Genomic DNA, 18,955 nt, shown 5'->3' on the forward strand with positions numbered 1-18,955 from the left:
GTTTTCAAATCTGTTTTTTAACATTAATACATCCGTTCTAAGCTCTTTAATTTCCAATTCAAGTTTGATATTTTTATCCTTTTGTACTTGCAACTCTGTTTGCAATGCCCTTATATCATCTATGAGAATTTGAGCCTTTGCTTCGGAGGGAAAAGATTGGGTATTTTCCAAAGTTTGAAGTGCATCGACTCGGCTTTGAAGAATTTCGATATCAAGTTTAATATCTTCGACACACTCTTTAATGTTAACATTCGACGATTTAGGTGTCATTTCACCTGAGGCTTGGGAAGGAATACGTTGTAAACATCTACAACATACCTTTGTATTAGCTTTAAATTCCTCCAAAGTTGTAGATACACTCATTTGAATTAGACAATATCTTAGTTGATTACCGCTTTCTCCTTGAAACATCAATGTATTCTGTCTACCACAGTACCAACTACAAACCAGATCATTGCTTGAACCGACAAACTTTTTTGAACTACCTCCCGGTGATGACCATTTACCTCGTTGATCAAGGGTATTTTCGAAAAAATCCTGCAGTGTTTTTAAACAATTTTGCCATTTTAATCGTTTTCCATCATAAGCAATACATTTAGAAGCTTTAAAACTATAAATTCTTTCTATATCACAATTAAGATTACATTTATCGCGAGACAATAAAACACAACCTTCCGCCATGTTTGAAAGCGTTCTGGCTTGTTAGCTAGAAGACAAAAGCGGTGGGTCCACGTGGTAGACAGGCAGAACATAGGGGTCCCCGTGCGTTGACGTTTTGCTTTTTGAACAGTTTGACCATAGATTTTACCTTACAGAAGAGTACGGTGCGAAAAGTTTTTGCAATTCTGCGGTGGTAGAAGTTTTCTTTGCCTTTTCTTCTCCACATTCTGAGTCCTCTAACAGTTTCGCTGCTTCTCTTATTAGCCTAGCGGCCTCTTGTCGCATATTAGTTTCGTCCGCTATTGATAAATATTTATGTAGTTATTACAATGGTTATCACACAAAGCTCATGGCGAAATAATAATAACCGCTGTACATAACTATCGCATGTTGCATTACTGTTACGCATATCCGCTGTACATTATCACGGTGTGTTCATATGACTTATGTTCACATCGCCGAATGTCATGTTCGCACGGCCGAATGTCATGTTGGCATTGCCAAATGTCATGTTCGCATCGCCGAATGTCATGTTCGCATCGCCGAATGTCATGTTCAAATTGCCGAATGTCATGTTCGCATCGCCGAATGTCATGTTCAAATTGCCGAATGTCATGTTCATATTGCCGAATGTCATGCTCACATTGCCGAATGTCATGTTTTAATTTTGGCGTGATCAGCCGTCATACACGTGTACTGATACATGGAACGCCGTAACTGGCTCAATATTTAATACGCGCTGCTAGGACGATCACGCTTGGTACACGTGCAATAACTGCTTTACGTAGTTGTTGTGCTATGAACGCTATCCACGGTTTTTTAGGCATTATACGCAGGGCCTTTACATTGTGTTAATGAGCGCGTATTTTTTAGCAGCGGTTAATACATAAAATGATATTTACGGTGGAGTTAGCTATTTTCCGCAAAGTACATACGTAAAACTGGATTAGTTTACAGAGAAATTTGACAGTAAGAGAATAACACCATATTTTATAAGAAAAGATCTCCATAAATTATTTTAAAAAGATGAGCAAGCAAAAGCGAATAAACCACCCAGAGATAAAACAATGAAGAGTCCCAGTGTTTGAAATTCCGCATTCCGTTTTCGAGTGTCGCCTAGAACAAACCCTCACCGTGTAGAAAATGTCAAATAATTCAACCAGTTTTAAAGAACACAGTTCATCATCGAAAATGAGACAAAATGGTCGGAGTAATACGGAATTTTCAAGTGCTGCAACAGACGAAATAGATCAAGTTGCCAACACTAAAGATTTCCTAGCTCTGCTGGCGAGAGAGTTAAGCAGATGATTCTCGGACAAAAAATCAATGTTCAGCGATTGTATAAGAGATGGAGGTTGGAGACATCAAACCAGACCAAACAATATATGGCATGTATAGACTGTAAGCACATCATAACTTTTAATCGGACGAATTTATGGATTCAGTAACAAGACAGACTCTGTTTTTCATATTTTGTGGATGCTGTCAATGAATTTGTCCGCAGTGAAAAAGTGGATACAACTGAATTCATAATTAAAAACGTGGGAACAAATTGTCGACGTGTCATAGCTGGTAAAACCCTCCACAATTACAGAATTTGAGCGCCAATGTTGACATGCACTTAAAAGTATCTTCAGCTTTTTCTTCCAACTTTTGTGCTTCACAGGTAAAACGAACGCTCGACAAACTAAACGAGTCGCATTAATGACGTAATAAGGTCATAATGACAATCAAAATTAAATGTATCAAACTATGCGCGGGAAACACAATTAAGTATCTGCAATCGATAAAACGTTATATTGGACTACATCACTTGGAAAGATTGTCTATTCTAAATGTTATTAAAAAAAATTAGGAGCAAATAACACTGCCCATTGGCCCAAAATAGTTATAAACTTATATTAATGTCGTATGCGTAAATTATTGAAAGTTATAATGCGTAAGTTCATGTTAATTTATCGGTTTAGAGAACGTCATCTCATGCACGTCCAAAAGCTGCCTTGAAAACACGTTGTTCACGATATAATTTTTCAACTAAAATTGTTTTCAATGCATACAATGAATTTAATGTTAATATTTACAAGAAATGTTAAGGACAACTTAGTCAGGAGAAACATTCAAAGTACGCAAGGGCATTGGACAAATACAGAAAGGGTTTGACACTTGACAGTTCATAGTTATTTCAGTGAATAGTAAGCATAAAGCACATTTCTAAATCTCGAACATATTTGATGTGAATACTATCATATTTTTTAAATAAAAGCAGGCGTAAAATCATGCATTCCAACAAGCATGACTAGACTAGCACATAGAAATTCAACTGACATTTACATATGATACAAACTTGAAACAAAAAACTATGCTCCAGGTTCGCTGACATTTCTAAATTCGATGCCTTTCTTATCCTTGTGAAAATCTTATCAATATTCTAATCATATCACACTGCCATTATAGATAACTTACAAACAATTGAAACTTCCCACTAAATGTAAAGATTTTAAATTTTTTCTTTCCAGCTACATTAGGTTATTTCTGGTTTAGCAACTACTTTACATTCCAGACAAAACATACTTGGGAATATAATAAATTTAGTGTGGTGATTGAAGAGAAGTAACTTTATTATCGAGGTAACACAGTGCATGGGCATAGTAGTGTATATCATAATATGTATATTATCAAGACAAATGACAGATAGAAAATATACCTGCAAGGCAGCTTTGTAGTCTCCCAAATGAAAAGCACAATAAGCACTCCAAAGACCATTTCTTTCATCCGCTTTACCAGAATTTCTTGCAAACTAAAGAGATATTCATCATTTTATAACAATGGAATTATCTAATATTTGATGATATGAATTTGTTTCTTAAAGTTGATGGAGTAATCTCATAATCGACCTTGCCTCTTAAGTTCTTATATATTTCAGTCTAGGTCTTCATTAAAAGTAATTGGTTTAGCCTCAACACAAATTCTAAATCTAAATCTGAGAGGTTTAGCCTCAACACAATTATGTCTTATTTCATCATCGACAAAGTCAGATATTTCATGAAAAAATCTATAATATTTTGAAATGTAAATACTACATCCAAAAATAAGATGAAGGATGCTATGTACTGAATATACCGAAGAGCCATTCCATGAAATTTTTTGGTAGCACACATATCTTATTACACATGTGATTACTACAGAGGCAGCCAGTAAGTTGCAGTTTTGGATAATAGGAATGATGTAATGGCTAAGTACAGCCAGTAATCTAATTAAATGTACAGCAGCCTCTTGCACACAAAGTGGATTACTGAGTATTCCCGATACTGTGGCAGTAGTGCATTTTGGGTTGAATTTAGGTCAGAATCAATAGAATTACCAGCCCACAAGTTTGCTCATTTTATGTCGATATTTTGGTGTTTACTCAGAGTAAAAACAATAAATTTCTAAGGAAATGAACAATGCTCAAGATGAAAATTTTACACGGCGCCACTTGTTGGAATACTTTTTAGTTGCTCATTCTAAATTCAAACCATAACACTGTTGGTTAGAAGTTTCTGATGAATATTTCAGGACAAAAATTCTACCAACATATTACATTAGTATTTTTTGGAAATATATCAACACCAATATATTCTGACCGGCTTAGAATCTGCAATTGGCACAATGATGCACAAAATTTAGTGCTTAGGATAAACCTTGTTGCCACATTTAAACAAGACTAAACAAGCTTGATGGGTTATTTGTGTGTAAATCAGATTGTAGCAATCAAACTTTTTTCCTTTTTATGAAGCCATGATCAATTATAAGAATCTTGCCTAAGATCATTTGGTTTCTATCAAGTATAATTATGGCAATGCTTATCTGGAAAGAATTCTTTTCAATGAAATAAAAATGAAATGCAATTTAGCTGATACATTTCTGTAAACAACAAATAAATTCAATCTGTAAAGCATGGCTTGAGTCTCTAAAAAACAGTTTCTATTTAAAAGCATAACACCGAAATGAAACACATAACAAATTCAGGTTGAAAAATTAAATATTTGTTCAAGAAACACCATCTGGCATTGGCAAAATGCTCAATTATTTTTTCTACCAGTAATCATAACTATGACATGAACTTGTACTACATTACAGCTTGAAACTAAATTATCAGCTCATTACACACATCAAAGTAATGTGAAATGCATTTATAATCATACAGGTTTTTGTTTGTAAGACAAAAGTTTTTTGCATTGTTGCTTTTAGAAAACATGATAAACATCATATATACCTCCAGTAAAGTTCGCGCACCAGTGAAATCGCGGTTCTGCAAAAATTCTTCAAGCTCTGGCATCTTTTTCTTTGATTTGCTTTCTCGAGTTGCACCACTAGAACCAGGGCCCATGGCCGGCTTTGTCCTTGATAAGATCTTAACGTACACAAGTGACAAGAGGAGAATTACGTTTCTCAATTCTCCATTTTACGAACACAGTATACGCAAAAGCTGATTTAAAACTTAAAATATAATATATTGCACAAAACTTACCATTCTCTTACGATTAAAAACGTTTTAACTGTTGAAGACCAAAATTGAAATTCGGCTCCCTATTTGCTCTGTCCATTGAGTTTTATAATAACTATTATGGAACTCAATAGCTCTATCGAAGTGGCTTTATCAGTCGCCATGACAAAAAATGTACACACAAACAGTGAACTGTAGTATCAACTGGAGCGATAAGCGGTGAACTCTATAAATAACTGGATCAATAACTCATTGAGTTCTATACATTGAGTTCTATACATTAAGTTCTATAATAACTGGAGCGGCTATCCCAAGCGCGGCCTTACATATCTGATGACGCCAAAAAAATGGCAGATTCATGATGATTCCCTGAAGCAACAGAAGTTTTGGTCTACAAGGCTGTTGCTCTAGATTCAACTTGGAAAGTACCAGTTGGCTACTTCTTGGTTGATGGCCTCACTGCAGAAGTAAAAACCAATATAACCAAGGAGTGCAGTTGCCTGATGTTGGTTTTAAAGGTGCACGTTTTACGTGTGATGGTCCATCCGCTCACCTTACCATGATGAAGTTGTTTGGAGTGAAACTTTCACTTAATGATTTCCAAGCATAATTTTTGCATCCATCTGATTCAATGTTAAAAATTCATGCATTTTTAAATCTTTGACATATGATCAAGCTTGTCAGAGGAGTAATTGATGTATGGGGAACTCTAAAGGATGACAAGGATGGTTTGGTAAGGTGGTAATAATTAGTTGAACTTGAGAAACTGCAGTCTTCAAAAGGCTTGCGACTTGCCAACAAACTAAAGAAAGCTCACATAAACTGGAAGCCATAGAAAATGAAGGTAAATTTAGCAGTGCAAGCACTCAGCTCGAGTGTTGCAGATGCTATAGAATTCTGTGAAGGTAAACTCAAACTTCCAAAGTTTAAAGGGTGTGAACTCTTTTAGTCAAGTTAATTCGAGTATTTGATCGCTTGTTTGACGTTTTGAATGCCAAGAATCCATTTGCTAAAAATTACAAAGCACCAATAAGGTAAGCGAATTATAAGTTGATAAAAACCTTCTTGGATAAAGTAAAGAAGTACATTTTAAATGTAAAAAGTGCTGTCGGAAAGTCGATCTTTTCCCACAAGAGGAAAACAGGATTCCTGGAGTTTCTGTTGTGCATTAAAGCAGTGCAGGAGCTTGCTGAGGATCTTGTTATAAATGAAAATTCTCGCCTTAAATATTTGCTTACTTATAAAAAAGCCAAGATCATTTGGAATTGTTTTTTTCAGCTGTACGAGCGTCAGGTGGTTGGAACAACAACCCAACATCTCAACAGCTTAAACCAGCGTACAAGCAGCTGTTGGTGCAACATAACATTAAAGGAAATCGTGGAAATTGTGTTGCTTCGAATTGGAACCGAAATTCTTAGTAGACTAGAAGATCGGTGTGAGAGTGAACAAATGTCAGCAGATATTTTGATGTAAATACTGCAAAGAAGATATGATCTCGAACTGCGTGTACCAGAACAAACCGATGACGATTACTCCGACACCTTTGTTAGAACTTATGTAAATAAATATTAAATTAATTCGACACTATGAACTTATGGAATACAGGGATAGGAGCTTATGAAAAACCTTTATTAGTTGACTCATGTTAAAAGTCAGTCTTCTTCCGTCGCTGGCTGTGAATGTAAAAGCTTGAAATGTTTATTTGTGATGTAGAATAGTCATATTGGAATAGCAATAAGTAAACTTAAAAATTGTGTGTCGACTGTGCATGCGAATTAGAGAGCATACAGTCCCAAAAACGAATCAGCAGATGCATAACAGCTTTTTGCTAACGCGTTAAAAGAGGAAATTGCTACAACCTCAAACTACATTCAGCTTTCATCTTTCAGAGTACAAGGAAGAAGCAATATCGTATATCGCTGGCTATGTTGCAATAATGGTGGCAGGGAAGATCCATTGTGACGATTGCCTTAATGCTCTGACGTCACCGAAGAGAGAGCACCAGAACTATTTGTGGCATGGAAGAACAAAAGTGGTTTAAAAATACCAACTGACGATCTTCTGAAAATTCTTGAGTAATAATGTTTAGTAAAAAAACATGACCAGCCGACAATTTAAAGAAGTATAATATAAATAAATATTTTATTCATATTTTGCAATCTCAAGATGTCTTGTTTCTTCGGAATTTGTTTTATATTATAATGTTTAGTAACGTTTAAATTTTAGTAGTAACGCTTGAATTTTTGAAAATTAACTTTTGCCTGACAAAATTGCAAACTTTTAGTTTTGAAGGCACACCAACCTACGTCACCCGACAACTTACGCACCGGCATGAATGTTATTGATACTATAATTTACGAACGAAGTGTAATGCATGCATTTACTTATGTATTATCTTTAGTATCATCTCTTACAAATTATAAAACAATGCATGGTTGAAGCATTAAAGATTCAATGTTCTATTTAGTTCTTATTAGTTTTATGAAATGTAATAAAATGTGCTAAAACTGTGCTACTTTTTGAGGTGGTTCCACTTCAGAAAAAACAGAAAAAGCCCGAAGGTAAACACTGATTTGCATGCAAAATTGTTTCCCATTTATACACAATATATACCAACCATCTCCCTCATGACAAATTAACTTTTTCTCATTCATACACACTACATACCAACCCTTTCACTCGTTACAAATTCAACAGCTACCAACTTACAAACTATTTATTTATAAAAAGAAAACAAAGAGGAACCAAGACACATGTACTATTTTAAAGGTCAGGAATGCATGTGCAAAACTATATTTTTATGAGACACGCAAATTATATTTGATGGGACTTTTAACAGCTTTTTTGTTTCTATTGGATGTAGGAAGATGCTATAATTATGGAAAGCCAGGGTACAGTAGCTTTGAGTGCCGGAAAAGTAATAAGAATGAAGGATATAACATTTCTTTCCTCAACATCGAAATAAACTTTTTTTTGTATAGAGTTTAATCGAGCAAGAAAGGTAAGTTTGAGTGATAATATTATTATAATATTAAGTATGCAGCATGCACTTTCTTCGTTTAGAAATATGCGATTTATCTGCAAATTTGAAACTGCAATAAACATAAATCTTTTTTTGTAAATTTAACGGGAAGATGTTGCTACATCTGCCATTAGAATGGCCATGTTGTTAAATATTGTTTAAAAAAAGAAAAGTTGTCGCAGAAAAATGGACTCAAAAAGCGAAACAATCGCACTATAAATTTAACGACAAACTAATTTTTTTAATATATTTCAGTTCTTTCTTCGTCTATCTAATAATCTGAATTGTTTTGTGAGTTTTTTTTCTTAATTTTCATTCAAATAAATTCTGATTTTAAATGTGTAGTTAGACTGAGACATTGAATTACAACAACTCTAGAGATTGCACTAAAGGCAGTATCACATTGGTTAAAATACCTTTGATCTTACCTTGTAAAGAGAACACTCACAACATGTTTAGCACGACTGCAAGAGAGACGATATTTCACAAACATTCATACAAAGCCAACATAGATTACGGTAGTCGTTGTAGTTAAAGGCTTCCTACAAGGGAAACAATAAACTGGGAAATACAGTTCAACTCGCTGATTTCATCGTAGGTTTTACCTTGATTTTCATCAAAAAATTGCTTGCCAAATTCCAAATATACACAGAAATATTCCTCGCTCTTTATTCAGGGGGGAGTGAAAAATTGTAAAATTTTCGGAAAAGCAGTATTTTTCGGTAAATCTCAGCGAACAAATCCTCCATTTTCTTGGCTTCATTCAATACCTAAAGCCGCGCTTGAGATAGCCGCTCCAGTTATTATAGAGCTCGATGCGGTAACTACAACAGATCTGTGAAGCCAAGCAGGATGTTTTTTGAAGGTATGATCCACTGATCTCAACATAAGACTGGATCCAGCATCTAGCACAAAAGTTGAAGACAAACAATAAGAAGCGCCTCCATTACTAAGGGACCAACTTTTGAAAATAAGGAGCAAATATATTGCGGATTTATACAAGAATAATCAAGAATTTTCAACATGTAACTACATGAACATAACTAAAAGATAAATCAGTTTATAGAAGAGCTAAAAATACGATGAATTATAATAAAATAAGATTAAAAAGCAGCGATGTTTGTCATCGGTAACTCTCTGTGGTATGGAAAAACTATGGAAAATAGCCCACAACTGCATGGAAATACCTAGAGTTGTTGGAATCGTAGTTCAGAAGGACAAACTGATTAAATAATCGCATTTACGGTCATAAACTAATCAATCCTTTAAAATTACAAGCCTTTTATACAAGTGAGTTGGACTGAAACCTTGTATGCGTTTTGTATTATACGGCCGATTATTGTTTCCATTATGTTTTCCGTAGTTTTGTAAAAAAATCTTTCGATGGGTGCCTTAGTAACGGCGGCTGTGGCTTCAAAATTTGTTTACTACAAATATACAGTTGCTTGATCCAATCTTTTTTTGAGATTAGTGGTATGATCAGAGCATTGAACTAAAATACATGAAACGCTACCTGTAATACAAAACCCTAATAATTTTTTGAAGCCAAATTTTACTTCCAGACACCCAAGAGTACACCCAGACACGCGTGTGTAATCAATCTTTTTTCAGAATTGAAAAATCTAAACACGCTTGTTTGCATGTAATCTCGTGTGTCTGGGTGTAAGATTTAGCTTCAATTATTTGCTTAAAGTAACGCTCCATGTAATTTAGTTCAATAGATCAGAGCCACTGACCTGTATACTAATAACCAGGACAAGAAATCCACATCCAAATTATTGTATTTTATTAATGAGTTGCTGGGTATCAAAAACATGGATGCCGTCATACCAAATATGGCAAATTTGGGGAAAACGTCATCAGAATGAAAAACAAAAAATTTTCAGCCCACCCACATTTTCACCCAACACTTGTACAATGATTACATAATATAATAGAGAATTCTATATTTCAAGCTGTTTTTGTTGACTGACGTTTTGACAAACTTAGCGGTAGTCATCTTCAGAGTCAAATGAGAAGTAAACGTCAGGTTAGCCGAATTTGTTATCTGGTTCTTACGTCATTGTATCGTGTGTACAGGAAATGTGTATATTCATTGTGAATTAGTGATAAGTAAAATATTTTTAGTTGTGAAGTGTGATTTAGGTGTGTTGTTTTTGATTGTAATGTGTGGGTGTCAATTGTGTATTGTCATTGTGAATTAGTGTAATGTTTTTAGTGTGAAGTGTAATGTTTTTAGTGTGAAGTGTAATGCGGAACCAAAAAGGTAGTGCATGTTTGTAAGTCGTGAGAGCCCGTTCCTCTATATATTACATTACAATTTCATCAACTACAACAGAAACGGGTGAGCCCATTGCTGTCCCACGTAATTGTTTGTAGTGTGTACCTTTGTACTGGAATTAAGTCGAGTGGGGCAGAGCTCCAGTAGCTCCATAATGTCTTCTGTCGGTAATGGCAGTACGTACGGGGTGTTTGTAATGAGGGTTTGTGTACAAGTAAGTGCCAGATTAAGTGAAATACTGGTGAACAGTGATTATGCATCAAAAGACACTAGTATATAGTTGTCCGGTATTTGTATAGTGTTCAGTTTTTTAATGAAAGTTTCAGTGGATTGTAGCTTGTGTTTTGATTTGTTTGTAAGTGGTTGCAGTATGTCAGTCAAGTACTTTGAGAGTTCGTAAGTAGGCGAACCACAGAATGATACAATTGGTCGCATGGGTATTTGGGGTTTGTGAAGTTTTGGTAGTCCGTATAGTCTGGGTGGTCGTGGTACTGAACATCTGAGTCGATAGTTAATACTTTCAGATATAATGTTACAATTTTTCATAGAGAATACCTCGCTCATAAGTCCACATTTTACCAGAAGACAAAGGACGCGTGACTCTGGTCATGGACAGGAATGATTACTTCAACAAAATGGACACCATTGTTAACGACAGACAAACGTACGAACAACTCAAACGAGACCCAACACCATCACTAGTACGCAAACTTAACAGCACAAACAACATTACAAACACCACGGACGTACTTGCATTAACGACAGAAGACTTTATGGAGCTACTGGAGCTCTGCCTCACATCGACATACTTCCAGTACAAAGGTGCACACTACAAACAAATACATGGAACAGCAATGGGCTCACACGTTTCTGTTGTAGTTGCTGAAATTGTAATGAAATCTATAGAGAAAAGGGGCCTCACGACTTAGAAACATGCACTACAAAATAAAATATTTATTGAAACAGCTGGGTGATATGCATTACTTGGAAGGAAATATAAATTGCTAACTGTACTTAAAACCAGAGCAAGTTCAATTCTTGAGTTGCCATTTAGAGGTCACAATGAGTCCGAAGGTAGCTTGAACAAAGGTAATTATAGAGAGTTGCTCGAATGTTTTGCTAAGTTTGATTCTGTATTTGAGCGTCGACTGCACAGTAGACTAGCAGAATCTGATATAGTTGGTGACAGAAGATTTACTGGAGTCTCCCCAGAAATTCAAAATGGTCTTATCAGCTGTCTTGATTCAATTATTGAAGATGAAATCAGAAAGGAAATAAATGATTGCACGTTTATGAGTATTCGGGTTGATGAAGCATCTGATGTCTCCACCAAAGAGCAGCTAAGTGTTATTGCTCGGTTTGACAAATCAAGTGAAATTATGGAGAGGCAATTAGGATTTGTGGATGTAAGTATGAACAGAAATGCCACAGCAATATCACAAGTTGTCAAAGATAAACTTGGTGAGTATTCTAATATAAAAGAAAAACTGGTTTTACAAACATATGATGGTGCTTCTGTCATGTCTGGCCATATCAATGGTGTTCAAGCATTGGTTCGACAAGAGTATCCTTTTGCTCATTTTGTTCATTGTGCAGCTCATAGATTGAACCTGGTCCTATGCCAGTCAGCCTCATCAATTTCTCCTGTTAAAATCTTTTTATTAATATAGCTACATTCAGCACATTTACAAGCAATGCCCCAAAAAGAAAAGCTTTTCTCACATCTAACAACCTTGAGTTTCCTGCCCCTGGTGAAACAAGATGGTATTATCGCTCTAGATTAATCAATGTATTGCACAAAAACTATGAAAAACTTTTAAATATTTTTGAGGGGGTACTTGAACAACCAGCTGGGTGGGATGATGAGTCATTAAGTAAAATAAGTGGCTTACTGCATTATCTTGATAGCTTTCTCTTTTGTTTTCTAGTGTGTGTTTTTTACAGGATTTTAGAACAGTCCACAATTTTGTATTCCATTCTTCAAAATAGGGAAACCCATTTGAACTATGGCATAAGCAAGATTGACAACTTCAAGCAGTTTATTGTGTCACTTCGCACAGATCAAGCTTTCACCGAGTTTTACCAAACTGCACTAGAAAAAGTAGGCCCACCAGCAACCAGAGCAGATAGTAGATACAATTACAAACAGCTTTATTTTGAGATTATTGATTCCATTAAAGGCATGTTAAGTGAACGATTTCAAGATATTAATCAGTTCGAGTTTTTAGACCTTGTAAATCCTAAACTATTTACTACATGGAAGGGCATAGTTCCACAGGAGAAGATCAATCTTCTCAAAGATAAGTATAGTCCTCTTTTGACATCCAAACTTTGGAGAGTCAACTTTCCTTCATTTACAACGACAAGGACTTTCACAAAGAGTGCAGTAATGAGGTTCTTAAATACATCTTCAAATTTAATCTCCAGTCGAGTTTAGGTCAAGTGGTAAATTTGTTAAAATTGAATGGTGTGTTGGCAGTGGCAAGTGCTTCAGTAGAGAGGTCGTTTTCTTGCTTAAAAGGGTAAAAGCTATTTAAGAAATAGAATGGGTCAAGGTCGGCTTAGCTCTTTGTGTAGAATATCTATTCACAAAGATATCATTGAAAAGAAAGAGGAATCAGAGGTGTTGCATAACGAGGTGGTTGAAAAATTTGTAGAAAACCCAGGAGGCTGGCCTTTCTTTATAAATGATGAGTATAGTATGTGTTTTGATATTTGTTCGTATAATACATGGTACTTCATTGAGAAAATTAAGCATAACTTTAAAGAATAAAGCCATCCCTGTCTACTTGCCCCAATCTAAACAAGTTTAAACTAACAAGTAGAATGCTAAGAAAAATCTCTCTCTATGCACTTTAGAAGTGTCGTATACTATATTATTTTTGTGCTAATACAAATTTCTTCTGTTTATGCAGGGCAGTGATGAGTAAATTATGTTTTAGGGGACAATTGTCTCCTGCGTAACGTTTCTCTGAGCCACCTTTAGTACCTTTTAACTAGTTGCAGTTTCAACGATTGCCACATTAAGAATGCAGCTAACAAAAATGGGTTTTATAAATTATTGTACAACAAATAATTCGCCCTCGAAATCGCAGGAAATGCTGTTTCCAAGGCTCTGGATTTCAAAATTTTCCGGGGGAGCATGCCCCGGACCCCCCTACTGGGGTCGCGCCTCCGGCGCGAGACAGATTGGCGGGAGTGACTATTTTTCCTAGCTACGCCACTGGATACCAGTAAGAAAAATAGTGTTGCTTATCAATTATCAGTGTCGACAGTCGTCATTCATAATTTAAAGGGCTCATTTTCATATGTTTTATTGTACTTGAAGTGAGATGACACATATTTTGTTGTTTTGTTACTACTAAGTTTTAGTTTAAAGGATGTTGTTCAATCATTTTTGTTGTTTATTTAATTCTTGTCAGCCGCTGGTCATGCTGCCAAGATGCCAAATTTGAAATTTGTGTGTGGGCAGGCTGCAGGCATGAAGATATCCTGCATCAAATGAAAACCCCTTATAATGAATTAAAAGCGTTTACCGCCAAGAGGTAGAGTAGGACTTGTCCATACTGAGGGAAGGTTTGCTTGATACTACTACTCTTATAAATGCTTAACAGTGATTCTCTAAATGAAGTATGCAATGTACAGTAAACTAGTTTATTTATACATCAAAACCTACATAAAAGAACTGCTTTGTACAATATGGAATTAAGCCTTTCTCGTAAGATACTACTTTTTATTCAAATAAAGCTTATAACTATGCACATGTCAAAGTCTAGATTATTCCACATTGATTTTTTGAAAGTATCATGCTGGGAAGTCACGCATGCGTAGTGAAAAAATACGTCACGATTTTAGTTGAGTGGGCCTTCAGTTAGATGTCTATTCTGTCTTATGGTGATAGCTGGAAGGGCACATTGTTATACACTTTGTATATATATATATTTTTAGGAAGACCAAAATTCACAAAACTACAATTTCATCCCGACAAGCCTGTTTCGTGGTTTTCACTCTTCCAGGGATAATATAAAATTAATACAAAGCATGTGTTTAACTATATATACAAGTAGTTTGGGTAAAAATTAAGATAGAATTACATAATAAGGTAGGTGCCCTATGACAAATTAGATAAAAGTGCCTCGTATCTATAGTGACAAGAGGGGACAAGTTCGTTAGGTTTATAAGTGATGATAGTTGTGGTTGGTAGGTAATGAAGAATTTCTCTTTTAGGCATAGGTTGCATCTTTTGTTGGCGCTGTTTTACAGTTTTCTCTGAGTAATGATGTTCAATGGGATATCGTGAGCGATGTTTTTGCCCTTGAGTTTCTATATGTGTTTACCGAGTTCCGTCGAGTTTCTTGGTTTTTTGTGGCGGAAAGAGGCAGCTCTTGTGTCCAGTCTTAAATTTGTTTTTCTGCAAGTCCAATGTAGGTCTCAGTTGTGTTAGCGTCCAAACGTTTAACAGTTGCTGTCACGACTCACTCTAAAGGGAGAGGAAACTTCAGCAATCTAAAAGCTTCTTTCCTTAAGAGTGCTTTGCTCCAAAAGAAAATAATCGAATTGACGATGCTATTAGTAAAAGAAACATAAATCATCCAGGATGAAAGAAGTTGAAGTTCAGGTCCACCGTATTCCAAAACGCTTGAAAATGCAAAGATTGTAACCATGGGTAATATCATAAAAACCAGAAAACAGCCTACAGCAAAGAAGCAAGATCTTGCTAGCTTAATCTGTTGCAAAAACAACTTTGATCGAGGTATACTTCCCTCGGATGAATCAACAGAGTTCGTTCGACGAGAAATTTTTCTGATTACGATATATATACGCGTGTATGTATACAAGAAAAGCGTAAAAAATATCATCAACTTTGTTATGCGAATATATAAAAAGTACATTTGAGAAAAAACAAACAGTGTTGCACTGGTTGGTAGGTCTAACAGGTACGCAAAGCCTAACGATATCATCAATTTTCGTTTTGTAACTTTTGTGGTGTAAGAATATGGTTGTAAAATGGCAATGTATCTTTCCCATGTAAGGGCTACGTAGCATATCAGAGATAATTCATACGATGAAATGAGCATTATATAAGCCAATGTGGTGACAAAGCAATTGGGAGTTTCTATAAACGAGTCCACAATAAAAACCAAAGACAACGGCATTGCTATCACACCAGAGGAAAAATCTATGCAGGATTGCACAAATATTACAAAGTAACACGGTTTGTTGTAAAACTGACGTGATTTCATAATGGTCACCATCGCAACACCGTTCAGAAGAAGAGTAAAAAGAATAACAACACAAATGAAAATCCCCATTGCAATGTAATGTATTAACCCATTAATGTCCGAAGTAATTTCTTTAATGTAATATGATTCGATGTTCCATAAGTTGCATCTCAGCATTACATTCTCTTCAGTCATTGAAGAATTTACTACGACCATCTTCTAATCGAGCAAATTTTAAGAACAAACACAATCTCCAAATATTAGTATCTGAAATCAAATACAGAATATGAGATAATTTCAGCCAAACTCTAGCATATTGTGCTGAAAAGAGAGTATAAGCACATGAACATATGTCAATGAAACACAAAAGTCGTTTACATATAGAGAAAGATGGACATGCTGTTAGCCTAAAACATTTTGCTATTTAAAAATCAATATTTGTAAATTGCCAAGAGAAAGTTTTCAAAAGTCTTTTCTTAAGATATAAAGCTTTTCTGAACTATATATACTTTATGTATATTTTGTTGATCAAACTTAACTAACACACAAGGTTAAAAGCAATATATTTTTTGGTTTAAATGCTTCTACTGAATGATGAACTTTTTGTTTGAGACCTTAATGATTAATAACTCTTTGTAAACAATCTTGGTCTGGTGAGCATAAGGTTTTTTTGACTTAATATTTACAGAGTTTGACCGAAAAGTGATGACAATTTTGGAAATTATTTGACAGAAATCATAGGGCCTCTTGATAATTGAGATATTTAACGTGCTCTACTATGATGTTTTATTTATACCGCAGTGGTAGGTAAATTAGCTCTATAGAAGGCAAAAAAACTAATTTCCTGTTGATCGCCATCCAAAATAAAATTTTACTTTGAATGATTTGTTTTTATTTCAAAGCAAAGTAGAAATGATTAGTGAAGTACTATCCTATAATATACTGTTGTAATAACGGTGCTATAATGGCAAGCAATTTAAAGATTTTTTAAAATAAAGTTATTGAGATTAACATTAGTTAAAGGCAAGTAAACATAAGGCAAATTAATCTTTTTAAACAGTTTATACTTACTTTGTCGTAGTTTGTTCGATGATATCTTTAGACAAACAACCCGCACGTGTTTAATATCCAAATATATGTTGATTCCTCAATTTAGAATGACATTAATGAAATCAACAACATCTCAATTGATTTTAAGCCTGAAAGAATCCGAAACCACTTTACTTCGTACTAATTTTTTCTTCTATTGACAATATATTGCTATCCAATTGATGTAATTTAATTTTTTCTGGCATTTGTTAAAAAGACGAGAATTTTGAATACATTTCGTCAGTTGCAGCTGCTTTGCTCTTCGTATCAGGGTTTTTTCTGCGATCAAGCCAAAACCACGTCCCTTTTAAAGAAAAAGGTCAAGACTTGGAAATAATATTCCATGTGCTTTATAGCTATGTTGCTAGCATTTCCTGCTATAACTACAAATTTAACAGCTATCGCTTGTTGTTAGAATTTTTTCCAGGTATTTTCATCGCATGGAAAAAGTTTATCGGTGCACTTGTGTTAGCTCAATTAAAGCAAGGTTGACATAATGTTTATTGATCGATAGATCAACTGATGTATCGATTAGTTTTGTGTATCTCATTTACGTCATTCAACTTTTATCTGTGTTTTGATTCCCTACTTTCAATAAGAAAGAAAATATATAATCTATAATTCCTGAAAGATTGTGAAAATGAAAAACGTTAATTCGTGTTTCTGAAACTAGTACTCTACATTTTGCATTCATTAACTTTTGTGATGCTAAGCACGAATGCACTTAATTTTGCTTGACATAAATTTTCTTGTACAATATTCAAATGATTTACTACATTTAGGCGTCTTTTATCTCATTGGCCATTAAAAATGTTGATTGCTTGCATAGTTAATGAGCAAACTCGATAAGATTTCATTTGTTAACATGAATTTCCTAAACACAATGGAAATAGACATAATTTTCAATCATTTGAAAGATCTGATGATATAAATCATTTCCATTTCATAGCTGCAGTTCAAAGTACCTATAAAGAACAAAAAAATTGTATAACAAAAGTTATTTGAATTAGCTACTATGCCAATATATATGAAAATAAGTCTTTTTTACATTTTTCATTCGGTTTGGAGCAAATAACTTCTTGTTATGCTCTCAAAATGTGTAACTATTTTTTGATAAAAATTTATAAGTTCTTATATGGTAGTTTTATAAGGCTGTTGTTGCTATACGAATCTTCTTAAAATCAGAACAAATTATTCAGTGTGTCCCAGAAAAGAAACGGAGGCCACATAAACAAATATAAATAACTGCATAATGATGCACAATAGTATCACTGCCATTCAAAACAGTTGATAGTTCTGTACTTTGGGATTTCATAGAGTTTTAAAGTCTATAAAGCCTAACAAGTTAATAGTACTTTGTAGTATGTACACTGATTTTTAACTCAAATTTATTACGCAAAACAAAGATAAAAGCGACCATGGACGTCGCTACTGGGGAGGTTTGGGGTATGTAACGCCACCCCAATTGCAAATTGAAACAAAAAAAGGTTAGAAACAAACGAAAATTGGGTGCTAAACTATTGCAATACTCGCATAAACATAATATTTGTCGCTAAGACCAGTCAACCTAGATAATTTGATATTAGAAAAATGTGCTGTATGATAACGAGGAGGACTTTTTCTCGCTTTCCCCTAAATCAGATTATCATACGATGTATGTTTATAGAGTGATCAGTAATCCCAAAGGTAAAAATAAGAAAACGTATTATTATACGCAACTTTAAACTGCTGCAATTGTTGCCATTCTTAAATTTGTGGCATGTAACAGGTATGTCAAAGCACATTTTTGATGCTAGTTAAAAATCATCCTGCAAAATTTACCTTTAATAGTAGAATAGGCAAAAAAAACAATAGTTACGGTTCAACACTGACAGTGATATGCTATACTTTGCACTATGCTTACTCATCATAAAATACATAAACAGTTGTAGAAAGAACGAGAAAAAATACGAAAAAACGAAACAATTGTTTTGTTTACTTTGTAGAAAGTAGACACAAAGTAAACAAAACATTCAATCATTTCTACGTTTTGACTTTTGACTACCTCTCCTAAGTTATCTTCAATGATAAAAGTAAATATTTCTTTGCAGAATGTTTATTTTTTATGGGAGTATCTATCACTGTTATATGTCATGCTTCTATTTTTGGTGAATGCAGGAGTAGCACAAAGAATTTCCCAGCGTAGGAGCTTAAAG

The 18,955-nt window shown here is 34.6% G+C and overlaps 1 protein-coding gene across 1 annotated transcript in view; it reads right to left on the reverse strand.

Moving 5' to 3' along the window:
• The window catches only part of LOC124447772 (intraflagellar transport protein 56-like), an 82,200-nt gene extending 76,875 nt beyond the window's left edge, over window positions 1-5,325 (reverse strand). Inside the window, exons 1-3 of the mRNA XM_046998771.1 lie at window positions 5,171-5,325; window positions 4,916-5,053; window positions 3,365-3,457 (exon numbers count right to left, since the gene is read on the reverse strand). Coding sequence (XP_046854727.1) covers window positions 3,365-3,457; window positions 4,916-5,053; window positions 5,171-5,173 — 234 coding nt within the window. The 5' untranslated portion in view covers window positions 5,174-5,325. The remainder of the gene's footprint in view (window positions 1-3,364; window positions 3,458-4,915; window positions 5,054-5,170) is intronic.
• Between the last annotated feature and the right edge of the window lie 13,630 nt (window positions 5,326-18,955).

Source organism: Xenia sp. Carnegie-2017, unplaced genomic scaffold (genome assembly GCF_021976095.1).
Source record: "Xenia sp. Carnegie-2017 unplaced genomic scaffold, XeniaSp_v1 HiC_scaffold_23, whole genome shotgun sequence".
NCBI classification, from domain to species: Eukaryota; Metazoa; Cnidaria; class Anthozoa; order Malacalcyonacea; family Xeniidae; genus Xenia; species Xenia sp. Carnegie-2017.